The sequence below is a fragment of the Accipiter gentilis genome, chromosome 4, assembly GCF_929443795.1.
Source record: "Accipiter gentilis chromosome 4, bAccGen1.1, whole genome shotgun sequence".
Classification (NCBI taxonomy): domain Eukaryota; kingdom Metazoa; phylum Chordata; class Aves; order Accipitriformes; family Accipitridae; genus Astur; species Astur gentilis.
In genome coordinates this window covers 21572007-21585591 of record NC_064883.1, presented here as the reverse complement: position 1 = coordinate 21585591, position 13585 = coordinate 21572007, and the positions used below count along the sequence as shown (strand labels likewise).

The 13585-nt window shown below is 40.8% G+C and overlaps 1 protein-coding gene and 1 pseudogene across 1 annotated transcript; both read right to left on the bottom strand.

Moving 5' to 3' along the window:
- Window positions 1-326: 326 nt before the first annotated feature.
- Window positions 327-4981, bottom strand: LOC126037948 (sterile alpha motif domain-containing protein 9-like; annotated as a pseudogene).
- LOC126037796 (sterile alpha motif domain-containing protein 9-like) lies at window positions 4325-7459 on the bottom strand. Its single transcript, XM_049798570.1, is given in 8 exon segments — window positions 4325-5878; window positions 5881-5930; window positions 5932-6076; window positions 6079-6453; window positions 6456-6539; window positions 6542-6768; window positions 6770-6888; window positions 6890-7459. Coding segments are annotated over 8 exon segments (1956 nt in total). The 5' UTR covers window positions 7298-7459; the 3' UTR covers window positions 4325-5330.
- Between the last annotated feature and the right edge of the window lie 6126 nt (window positions 7460-13585).

Sequence of the window (13585 nt, the reverse complement as noted above, 5' to 3'; positions counted from 1 at the left end):
AGCATATTTTTTTCTTGACCTCACACTTGGAAGCTACTGAGCCCTTTGGCTTTAATTAACACAAAATACGTCTGAGGCAGATATTTGGCATGGGAGAGCTTAGTTTTCAAAATACAAAAAATAATGAAGTTATGAGCCATGAAAAAAATGGTCTTACAAAGTAATAGAAAATAGGAAATACTTGTAAAAAGCAATTCTGTCAGCCTTTGTGTGTGATACATATCACCAAATACAGTTCCACACTGCAGTTGAGGATGTTATCAAATATATGTATCTACTAATGAGCTACTGCTGATAAAAATACAATTTTATAACAAAGCCTGATATATACAAATAATAAAAATTTGTGTTTCTGTAAACTCACACAAGGATATAGTGCGGTGTCTAGCACGTAATACACTGTGCCAGATCCCAAGGGTTATTAGTAAATGTACACGCCTTGTGGGCAAAACAGTCTCAACTTAGGGAGTTTCACTTAATTTATTGCCAATTAACCTAAATGTTTAATTACTGATTGGGGTATTGAGAAACCAAGAAGACAAACAACTAAGCAAATACTTAGGGAAATGCCTTTCTTCCCCTTTCAGCTTCAGTCCAACACCTCTCCTTCCCCCTGCCGAGCCACAGCTCCCCTTGTTTTCACCTCTGCTCAGTCCTTCCCAACCCCCCAGCCAAGGCGACAGACCTGCAGTGGAGGAGGTCGGTCTCAGTGTGTAGTGGTTTATTTTTGCCACTCCTCACTTCTGATCCTTTTCTTCTGCTTCTCCGCTGCTCCTTCCTTCTTGTGTCTTCTGCCCCTGCGTGGGTTGCCCATGGGCTGCAGTCCCTCAAGGGTATCCCAGCCCTGATGTGGGTCACCCCTTTCCAGAAGTGTGTCTCCAGCCATGCCCCAACAACGTCCCCTTCCACATGTCTCCGACAGCATCTCCTCCACCATTTCTCCTGCCTGTCACAGCTCCCACTCTTTCTTCAACTTGTAGGATCGCCATGGGCTCCCCTGAACGGCGGAGGTTTGGCGGGCGACAGGGTGCTCACACCAGCGCTGGAGCCGGCTGGAACTGGCTGCGACCAGCCCAGGGCAGATCATGGCCTCCCGCCGTGGGGCACCTCGCAGCCGCCCACCGCCGCACCCTGCCGGGGGTGCCCATTGCACCCTGTACAGCTCAGCTGAGCTTGAGCACGTAGAAATACTTGCAGTTCTTAGGAGGCGTGACTTACTGAGATGAGATTCTGTCCTCCCACAAGATGTACAGCTCAGCTACTGATACAGGCCCATATACAAATGCATTACATTATTAAAGGATGTACAATATCAACAGAGAAAAAATGCTGCTTTGCAAATGAATGGCCGTTTACATTACCCATGTGCCAAGATGATGCCAGGTACGATGGAGCATCAGCAAATGTTACATGATACATGTTTTCTAACATACATTCCTTGTTCTTACATTACTTACACAAGAGTGTGAAAATCGTGGTGAGACATTCTTCATTACTAGCAATGGCAAAAAAGCTAGCAAGATAGTAGTGTTCTTGAAAGTGATGGTATTTAAAGGTAACATTTTCAAAATATTCTTTTTTAGTTTTTTGGTTTTTTTTTTTTTTGAATGATTTCTCATGTTGTTATCAACCAAAGAACTCTGAGTAGTAGTGACCAGTCTACAGGACCAACTCCCCCAACATTTCAGTTTGACTGTCCAAACAGCAGTTATGACAGTCGAGACACAATTCTGCATGGGACTGAAAGACTAAAATAGTGAGGACGGAAATATAATGGACAGCCCGAGGTTGTCATTTGCAATTGTTGACCAAAAAAACCAACAAACCCAAACCAAAAACCAGTTAAAGGATAATTTTGCCTGAAAAAGCCTTGTAGCTGAGAAACTGCAATAACTATTGTTTTAATTACAGACTTTGTGTGTTGTAGGCCAGGAGACAAGCAATGGAAAACCCAAGGTAAAAAGACACTCTTTTTATGTTTGGGCCATTTTTCAATTGGCATGAGGGAACAGGCTGCACTGGTACCCTAAAGTTTTCATTGCTGCCACAGTCTACATAGATAACCCTACCCTTCGCTCTTACATGCTAAGGAAGCAGAAGATCTTGGACAGCCTGTTCCTTCCAGATATTTCCACTCTGTCAAAGGGAATTCAGTTTCTGTTCTGAAAGTGAGCTAAAAAGCTGATCTGTTTTTCCTTTGTGAACAAATCTGTTCAGGCCACTGCCTTTCGCTGGATAGAAAAGAGCCAGAGGCTGCCTGGGACGATGCAGGGTTCCACAGAACTCCTTGAAAACCTCACTAAAAAACCTCACTAAAAAATGTTTCCCTTTTCCTGGAATCTTCATTTAGTTGTTTTCTATTTTGGGGCCAGAACAACAAGGAGGCTAGGAAGAAAGCCTCTACACATGGTGAAGTTTGTTCCACTTCTATAGAATGCTTAGAAGCAGACTTCTTATCACCTTAGAAGGATGTAACTTAGCGGATTTAGGTTTAATGCAGTTCAGAAAACATTTGCCAAAATCAAATTCTGTTTGCCTTTCAGAGTTGCTTGTGCACACTCCTCACACAAAAAGCATATGCTTCTACTATGTCTTCTATTTCTCTGTTAGCATTTTTGTGATTTCTGTGGAGGTACTCAAAAATGCCAGAAAATGAGCCTGCTTTGGAAGCCTCTGCAGTGTCCCTCTATACTTCTATACATTGAGATATGGGCCACTTCGAGATCTGTTTACTTTTCAGTTGCTCAAACTGAAATCACAAAATATTTCTGTGTATTTGGTAAAATGTTTTGAACCTTCTCATACAATTTTGCTTCTGCAATTTGTTTTTCATTGGTTTGTGTTTTGAAAAACACAAAGTAATCTTCAAAAAAGTCAAATGACCTTTTCAACTGTGATCGCAAATTACATAAAAAGCTGGAATTATGTTCAAGAACCTTGAACATTTCAGTCTCTGTGTTAGGGTTATCTACATTCAAAAGACTATTTCCTGATAGATACTTTGTCATATTTTTTCTACACTGCAAGTCTTTTTTGCTGAAAAAATGAACATGCCAAAGGATGTCAATAACATAAAGACCAGTCTCTATCTCTCCCTGATAACCAGCTGTATTTTATGTTTGAAACTTCCTTTTAAGCTTTTGATGCTGCAAATATTGTTCATTGTCTAAATTTTCAGCTTGCCACTGAGATTCTCTGAAAGGCTGTGAAACATTATCAGCAAGCTCTAGCAACTATTTCAGTTCCTCAGCTATCAGGACTTCACTCTTTGCTTTGCACTCTACGCAGTATCTTAGCTTACTTCTAAACACTTGACCTAGAGTATCTGATACGTATGAATTGTGTTGTGCTCTTTGTTTGGCTCCTTTGGCCCAGTATAATGCAGAGTCAAATTTCCTCTCTTTAATGTAGAAGAATATTGCTAAGGCTTGGTAAATGTAACCATTTTGCTCAAATCTAGTGGATCCTTGTTTTAACACATATTCCACATTACCACACTTCTCTGCTGTATGAATGGCTTCAGTTAAGGGGGAAACCATGTGTCTGACTCATTGCCATGTTCCTTGTGCTGTCTAGTAATCAGCGGCGTTTGCATATCGTGAATAAGTTTGTCTTGCTTTAACGAAGTCTCATAAAATAAATCTTCTTTCAATAACTGCAATGTAATTTCACTTTTAGGCAAGTCATAGGTTAGTTTCAATTCTGTTAGGCAGTGAGATGATATCAATGGCTGAATGATATGAAGACCTTTGTATCTCATGTATTCATGTACCTGATCATATATTAGAATATTGGAACAAATTCCCATCTTTTCTATTAATTTATCTTTACTGCAGCCAATCTCTTGAGAATTAATTCCTAAGAATTTTTCACATAGATATATTGAAACTGTAGATGTTCTTACATGTGAGTTTAACAGTGTTAGATAGCAAAAAAGTTGTGCTAGTTTAGAGGCAGTAGCCAAGTTGTGCAAGGTACTTTTTACCACTTTCTTATGTACTGTGGATCAAAGTTTTTCTTCATAATCATAAATAAATAGAAATTGTCAGGATTTGGATGCACCTTTAGAATATATTTTCATTTCTGATCAAAGGCCCTTTGCTCTTGTTTTAAAGAAATGCTGTTCAATAAATTGATTGTTGAACTTTCATCAGGATTGTGAGATCTCATACAGTTTAGAATGATCACTAAAGGAGTTATATACTGAATGCATTTGTCTGTTTGTGGTGGGTTGACCCTGGCTGGACGCCAGGTGCCCACCAAAGCCGTTCTATCACTCCCCCTCCTCAGCTGGACAGGGGAGAGAAAATATAACAAAGAGCTTGTGGGTCGAGATAAGGACAGAAGAGATCACTCACCAGTTACAGTCACGGGCAAAACAGACTCAACTTCGGGAAAATTAACTCTGTTACCAACCAACCAGAGTAGGGTAATGAGAAATAAAACCAAATCTCAGAACACCTTCCCTCCACCCCTCCCTTCTTCCCAGGCACAACTTCACTCCTGGATTTTCTACCAACCCCCCCCCCGGCGGCACAGGGGGACGGGGAATGGGGTTTACGGTCAGTTCATCACGCGTTATTTTCTGCCGCTTCATCCTCCTCAGGGGGAGGACTCATCACACTCTTCCCCTGCTCCAGCGTGGGATCCCACCCACAGGAGACAGTCCTCCACAAACTTCTCCAACGTGGGTCCTTCCAACAGGCTGCAGTTCTTCACAAACTGCTCCAGCGTGGGTCCCTTCCATGGGGTGCAGTCCATCAGGCACAGACTACTCCAGCATGGGTCCCCCACGGGGTCACAAGTCCTGCCAGAAAGCCTGCTCCGTGGGCTCCTCTCTCCACAGATCCCAGGTCCTGCCAGGATCCTGCTCCAGTGCAGGGTTCCCACGGGGTCACAGCCTCCTTCGGGCACCCACCTGCTCTGGCGTGGGGTCCTCCACGGGCTGCAGGTGGATATCTGCTCCACCGTGGACCTCCATGGACTACAGGGGGAAAGCCTGCCTCACCATGGTCTTCACCATGGGCTGCAGAGGAATCTCTGCTCTGGCGCCTGGAGCACCTCCTCCCCCTCCTTCTTCACTGACCTTGGTGTCTGCAGGGTTGTTTCTCTTACATGTTCTCACTTCTCTCTCCGGCTGCCGTTTTCCGTCGGTCCCAACTTTTTTTCCCTTCTTAAAAATGTTATCACAGAGGCATTACCACCATCGCTGATGGGCTCGGCCTTGGCTGGCAGCAGGTCCGTCTTGGAGCCAGGTAGTACGGGCTCTGTCGGACACAGGGGAAGCTTCCAGCAGCTTCTTACAGAAGCCACCTCTGTAACCCCCCCTGCTACCAAAACCTTGCCACACAAAGCCAATACACTGTTATAGCTGCCTGAATTACTTTCTGCAGAAAATAGACATTTTCTTGCACTTCAAAGTCATCCATGAGAAATAACACTGGTAAATACCCTGTGTCATTGTTTGCTCCACATGTGAGTAAAGTTGTCAGCTGTGTTCCAAAATCACTTGGTTTGTTTTTCAGAACAGTACATCTGAATTGCTTCCAGAGGTCGCAAAGGATATGCATAGCTAATGTTGTCCCACCACAGTCTGGGTGGTGATAAAGGTTGATAATTTTTACAGGTGATTGTTTAGCACGGTTAAATGAAGACACAATTAGGTGTTCAAGCTTTTCATAACTGTCTCTTCTGATAAAATCTCAAGTATAATTTTCATAAGAAAAATAGAAATTTCACCATGATACTTTACCACCTCGGTAAAAAAGTTCTTCCCGCTCTTTCAGAAAATTTGTAAATTTATCTGCATCCTTCTCTATTCCGGTGTCTTTGCATTCATTTTCACAAAGTATTTCCAATGTTGCCATGGAGTCTTCTTTAGAAGAACGGTAGAATGACCAACAGAGGGCAGAAGTCTTTCAGAAAACTGTCACTGATTTTAATTTTATGATGGTACCATTTACCATTTGCAGGGTTAAATTAGAAACACATTTGTTTGAAAGTGCTTCCTCACTAAGGCCTCTAGCATGCAGAACATCTTTTGATTGCTGGTATGGACCTGCACCAATGCAAATTAGACCATGTATTCTAGTCCTTTTAATTCTTGGTAAAATGTCATAAAAGCCTCAGTAAGGGGATCAGCTGAATCTTCCACTGTGGAAAGCAAAAGAAACACCATTAAAAACTTTCCACTCTGCTTTACATCTTTGTGTGAAAGAAATGAAGTAATTTTTCTGACACAAGCAGTTCTGTCTTGTGATGAAGTGGGATTTAGTGGTAGTTTATTATTGCTTTTGAAGTCAAATCCACCACTGCAGAAAATCCAGTTGGTGTCCTGATGTAGTTTCAGATTTTCAGCTTGTTCAGAAACTAAACCCACCTTGTTTACATGATCATCTGGGAAGTAAAGTTTGGCATTTCGATTTTTTTTTTAAGTCTTGAACACACCATTTCTGATTCAAAATCAAAGTCAAGCACAGCAAACCATTTTATTTCCTGTAAAAAGTCTAAATGTGAAGTTTGACTTGGGTGGCATTTGGTGATACCAAACTGTAGTAGTCATAATAAGAGCTATCTAGTGAGATCCTGTTACCTGTGAGTAGACTAACTAGCTTTAGTCCTTCATTTATTGACTTCTTTTGCTTTAACTTAGATTCTTCCTCTGCTCTTTTACAAGAATCTGCTAAAGCTGTCAAGATGCCTTTAAAAGTTTCAAATTCTTTTGTATTTTGAATATTTTTGGAACTAACACCATACTGGATGAAGGCAGCTTTTTTTCCAACTCTTACTCTTATATTCATATGTGTTGGTACAGAAATATTTTGTATCACAGATGCAGTGTTTGGGAACTACATCTATTTCAATGGCAAACATATGTGGTGGAGTAATAATTTTGTAATAATACTTTCAAAAATCTAAGTTCTTTAACGCAAGCATTTGCAATGCTGGTGTATTGCTCATTAAAGTACTTTCCAGTTAATTTATTCAAATGGTCAATGTATGCTTCTTTCTTGGAAACTTTTATTCCTTTAATTTCCCCACGTAGATTGTCACGTACTCCAAAATGAATAGTGCCATTTGTGCAGGAGTTCATACAGGCTGCAGCAAATCTAGAGACTTCATTGCTAAATTTCATCATGATATCCTCTTCTAGTGCCTTCTCTGTGTTGGTAAGTAATTCGAATTCATGTGCTGGATTGATGAGATTGAATGGCCCTGTTTCAAGGACATTAAGAATATTATACTGTGTGTATAGTGTACCATCACTGAAATTATCAAAAGGACATGGCATACACATCTTTCCAGTTGGGTGCTGCCTGTTTGACAGCGGCTTCCCTGATACATTCTCTTTGTCAGCTGACTTAATTGCTTTTTTGTATTCTATGGGCTCTGTCTTAGAATTCTTCAGTATACTGAAATTAAATGACCCATATTTCTTCTTGCACTCTTTCTTTGCAATTTCTTCATCTTATCCTTCTCTATCAAGACTCTATTCACTATCTTCTTGTTCTACAGCCTGGCATGAACCTTAAGCTAGAATGTCATGGTGTTTCAGGAAATACATTATTTGAAGAGCAGGCCCATGAGGTATGCCCCTTTCCACAAAATCTGCTTTAGGCATCAGTTTCAAAGTAAAACCAGTCACATCTTGGTTAAACAGTATTTCTGCATATTTCTGGTTAATCTTAACAGCTTCAGTTGCCCATTGTTTGACTTCCTCTTTTGTCCATTGTTCAATATGTTGATAGGAATGTGATTTCTCATTTTTTTTCAGTGTTTGCATTTTCCATTCTTTAAGGAAAAAATCACAGAATTACTAATCGAGTGATTTATAATAGCCTATTAACTAAATGACACATATTTCCTTACTATTATCAACCATTAATTTCTTCATTAGTGTAATCTGCCACATGGAATACAACAGTTCAATTAGGGGACATTGTGGGAATGTGAAGTAAGATCATATATAAGGCATTAGCTACTTCTAAGACAGATTTATTACAGAATGATTTTACTTGAATCCTGTTTTTAAACCACTTCTGTAGCTGACATTACACAAAGATTGTGACTGATACCTATTTATGGTCATTTGGACACCTATTTGTGGTTTTATGAGCTATCCAATAAAAAAAAAAAAATCATAAAATCACAGAATCATAGAATATCCTGGGTTGGAGGGGACCCATGAAGATCATTGAGTCCAACTCCTGACTCCACACAGGACAACCAAAAAGTTAAACCACATATCTAAGAGCATTGTCCAAACACTTCTTGAACACCAACAGGCTTGGGGCCATGATCACTTCCCTGGGGTGCTTGACCACCCTCTCAGTGAAGAACTTTTTCCTAATATCCAGTCTGAACTTCTCCTGACGCAGCTTTAAGCCATTCCCTTGTGTCCTATCACTGGACACCAGACAGAAGAGATTAGCACCTCCCTCTCTGCACCTCCCATGAGGAATTTGTAGACAGCAATGAGGTCACCTCTCAATCTCCTCTTTTCTAAGCCAAACAAACCTAGTATCCTCAGACACTCTTCATAAGTCATGCCCTCTAGTCCTTTCACCATCTTTGTTTCCCTCCTTGGGATACATTCTAATATTTTTATATCCTTATATTGTGGACCACCAAACTCCACACAGTACTTGAGGTGAGGCCACACCAATACTGGTTAAAATGGGACAATCATTTATTTTGACCAGTTTGCTATACTGTGCCTAATGCACCCCAGGATATGGTGGGCCCTTTTGGCCACCAGGGGCACATTGTTGACTCTTATTGCACTTACCATCAACCAAAACCCCCAGATCCTGTTCTGTAGGGCTACGCTCCAGTCTCTTGTACTCCAGTCTATACACACATCCAGGATTACACTGTCCCAGGTGCAGAATCTGGCATTTGTCCTCATTAAATTTCATATGGTTGGTGACTGCCCCACACTTTAATCTATCAAGAACTCTCTGTAAGGCCTCACAGTCAATGGTTCCTCTTAATTTAGTATCATTGGCAAACTTGCTTAGTGTGCACTCAGCTCCTCTGCCCAGGTCATTGATAAAAACATTGAAGAGAACTGGCCCTAAAATTAAGCCCTGGAGAACACCACTAGCGACTGGCCACCAGCCAGGTGTTACTCCATTTACTACAATGCTTTGAGTCCAACTCTTTAGTCAATTGTTCAGCCATCATGTTGTGTACATGTTGCAGATGGCTCTCATTAAGTTTCCAGTTTGGTGAAGAAGAAAAATAACTGCACACAGAAATCCAACCTTTTTTTCACCCTTAGATGAGGTTAGGTACAGAATTTGCTTGAATAGCACTGCAAAAATACATTGGGGTAGAAAGATACTGCTGGGATTACTTAGCTGTTGCTGTTGCAAATGAAAGGAAAATATTTTCTGTATTACCTTTTCAGTACTGTTTGAGTTCACTAAGGTTTCTCAAATTAAACAAAAGCAAGTAGTCCAGCAGCATTTAAGTGACAGGAAGATATGCATCTTACATTCCACTTGGTCTTAGTAAATGTGGACTTTTTGCAAAAACTTTAAAGAAAGAACCAAAATAAAATAAAAGAGAAGAAAAGAAAAGAAAAGAAAAGAAAAGAAAATCATTTCCCTTAACCTGTCTAGTTTTACTTTATCCTCTCACTTTCTTTAGGAGAATTATATTCATTCATCTGAAATATTTACTTTATGGAATTGCACCCACCTACAGTTGTTGCATTAGTGGTAATGGTCTCCTCCATCCATCTTTTCTTATTCATAGCTGAGTGTTCCTGAGATAAAATGACTTCTTAGATTTTTTCAGCGAAATTTTGTTTTCTGAAAGAACACTCGCTTATCTAAGCTACCCTAGCAACATGCTTTCCTCAATCTATTATTTGATTTCCTAAACTGTAAACTTTAATGGGAAGCAGTAATAAATATTTTTTATAGCTGTCCTACCTTTGGCCAAGCTGCCTCCTGATTTAACTAATGAACGTGAGGGCAGAGAAAAAAGTGGGGTTGCAGGCTACGGAAGCCTGCAGTTACTTTTTCTCTTAACAGACCCTCCCTTTTGCTCACAGAAAAAGAAAAACTAGTTTCTAGTTCTTTAAAATGCCACTATGGTAAGCACATATTGTCAAAAATTGAGGCTGCAGGGGGAAAGAAGCTCAATGTTTTTATTCCATGACTGAAGTAGCTATGGTATTCACCAGTAACTCCACCCAGGGTCTCTAAAAGCTGAGAAAAGAAACTGAAACTACAGCACTATTGCTCAGAGACAGTGTTCAACCCAGCAATGTGAAAGTATGGTTTTAACTCCCACCAAACTTGTACTTTCTAATAGAGATACAATTTACTCCTAACATAAAAGCAAACATGTTTATGTCCTTAAAACAGTTACTCCATCTTTCAGTGTTTGGAACCCCCCTAAAGAGATAAAGCTCCAGAATGAGATACTTTTATTTTCTTAGACTTGATGCTGTGTTTCTGTGTTCCATGTTGTTGGCTAGTTAATGGTTCTAGCCTACTGAAATACGTTCAAGATGTCCTTTTCCAACATGAAACAACTCTATCATAGTATTTCTGCAGAATAATTTATTTGAGGACATATTCCTTGGGGTATTTCACTGTAATCTTGTAACAACCACTTTTCATTTGCAGATGTTTAACAGATTTGGAAGAGTTTATTTTAGTAGATAATAGATAATTTTATATATAAAATTAATGTCTAAAAAAAATTTATCAGACTAAACCATCAGGTCTTCAAAAAATATTCCAGCCTAGGAGTAAATATGCATGTACTTATTTTAACTGTTCTGTTCTGCAGGTATTTTCCTGTAGTTGTTCAATACAGGTGTTTTGTTCAAGCACAAAACCCAACAGCCAAAATTCAGCTGAACTGCTCTTCTAAAGTATAGGAAAAAAACCCCTAAAATTAGTTCATAAACTTCTAACAGAAGCCTGGGGTCAGAAATAGTAGGAAGGAAAGAGCATCGATAGACATATGATCAGTATTTCCCAGTGGCAAACACCCATCTCTAGGGGAGAGAAATGATAGTGCCTGCTAGAGAATATTTATTATTCCTTACCTTTTCCTTGCGTGCTTCTAATTTACCCTTCCAACACAGTGTCTAAATGCTGTAGACTGGGCAAGTCAGAAGCTGGATGTTGCAGAGAAATAGATGCAAGGTGTTTGGGAGGTTCTACTGCTCTCATTCCCTTTTGCTTTCTCTTTTATGAACCAAGGTTGCTTCTGGTCTGCCTCTCCTAACTTCCTGTTTGGGAAGTCTTTGTTCTCTTAGGAAATTAATGCCAGAATTCTGTTCTAGGATGCCTTTATTAAAACACTTACACAACACTGTCTTGAGGTCCTATCCAGAAACTTCAGAAATTAGGAAACACCGTCTGAGCAATACTTAGTTAATAAAATGCAATTAATTAGACATGTGGTCTTAAACCAGCAGAACTTTCCTGGAATGAAGGGGGGGAAAGGGAAATAATACAAGAGATGCTTTTGAGAAATGTGAATATTCTTCAATATAGGCACTTTTGAATAATCAGGCTTACCAACTTGCTCCTCATCTTGGTTGTTTGACTTCCCACACTGCAAATATGTTAGTTTATTCCTGGTCTCCTTTGGAGCAAACAACTAGTTTGATTTGAAGTGTAGCTTGGGTATAGTTCTGTGGATAGTTTACTCCAGAAATGTTTTCCCTTAGGCAGTGTGCTCATATTCCACTGTACCAGCCTCCAGCACCCAGTGAAAAAGCTTTATCTTGTAATACCCTGCTATTGACTGCTTCTACTTCCAGTGTTTCACGGTACTGACACCAATCTTGCAATACCCTACTCCAGTGACCATTGCCATTACCCTGTTTTTTCATCCTTTGCCCTTGACTGTCTTGAATGACCATGATAAGCAGCAAGCATCTGAAGAAGATAATGAAGCCCATTGAAACACATTTGGGAGGGTGGCAGCAAGAGTGCTTGCACTAGCAGTTGTGTGCCCAATCCCACAGATTAAGAGGTTGAAAATCCTTGTATAGGGCGTAAGGACTCACATTGGAGCAGTTCATGAAGGACTGCAGCCTGTGGGAAGGACTCAACCTGGGACAGGGGAAAAGTGTGAGGAAGAAAGAGCAGCAGAGAGGAACAGCTATGGACTCACCAAACTGTTACAAACTGACCAGAGTCCCCCGTTCCCCATCCCCCTGCACCACTTGGGGTGGCGGAGGAAGGAGGTGGAAGAGTTGAGAAAGAAAGAGTGAAGTTTAGCCTGGGAAAATGGAGTAGGGTAGGGGAAGTTGTTTTAGTTTTTTTCCAGTGTTTCTCACCATCCGACTCTATTTTAATTGGCAATAAATTAAATTAAGTTTTCCCAAGTCAGGTCTGTTTTGCCCATAATGGTAACTGGTAAGTTATCTCCCTTTTTCTTGACCCAGGAGCTCTAGCACCTTATTTTCTCCCCTGTCCTGCTGAGAAGGGGGAGTGAGAGGGTGACTGGGTGGGCATCTGGCAGTCAGCCAAGGCCAACCCACCACAATCCTTTAGAATGATACCTGTTCTGAGGACAACTGGGTGAGGTCACCAGGGTACTGCAAGTTTTAGAAAGCAAACAGCATCTCCAGCCACCACAAAGCCAGCTGTGGAAAAGCCAGCATCTCTTCCAGCTGTCGATGCTGATCATAATACTATTGTTTCTATCCTTATATGCTTCCCTATGTATTTTAGCTATGTGTATTTCTTAAGTCCTGGCATGCACCTGTCTGCTATTGCACAAATTCTTGTAAGAAAAAATATATCACTATTTGTTGAATCCCTAATTGCTGCACTTTTCAGGAATGCATCCTCAGCAGATAGAATGGTATGGCTGTGCATTAAACACTCCTGTATATTCTCATGTCAAGGCTAAGGGGTACAAAGTAATGCTTGATGTGATGCAATAAAAAGTCACCTTTCCAGGCTATGGTGCAGGTCTGACATTATTTTAAGCACTCTTGTATGGAAAATTATAAGAAATAATAATACTGTCTTTGACTCAGCATGTGAGAACATCAAGTGCCATGAAGTACAGCAACTTATTTAGATGCTGCTGGCCGTGAGCACTGTGGACGTGAACCACTGCTGCACCCTTTTGCTTGGGGGAGAGTGGCTGCTTTCTCTGGCAGGTGCCTTTGTTTATAGAGGCATAGCCTTCTTCCCTGGAGATCATCAGTTTTCTCCCTGCAGCTGTGTGTGCTTGCTGAGGCAGCTGGTTACTTCTCATTTGTAGGAATCCAAGCAATGCCCAAGTTGAGCTGCTGCCCCAGAAGGGCTGTTGAATTTCCCCAGCTTTATCCCAGTTAATAGAGTCACAGCCCTGCTGCAAGTTAGGGGGACTTGCCTGGTGTTCCAGGTTACCTACCCCATGCTCGAGGCTGCTGGCTGGGGGGCTGTGCCAACAATATATCCTCATATCAACCAGATCATTGTTGGTATACCTGGCTAGCTGTGTTTTCTCATCTATCATTACCACTAGTCAGGTTCGATCCTATCAGTCTTGTGAGACAGACTCCTCTTTAGCTGCTCTGGTCTCTGTGCTTTGACTAAGTTGTTCATCCATT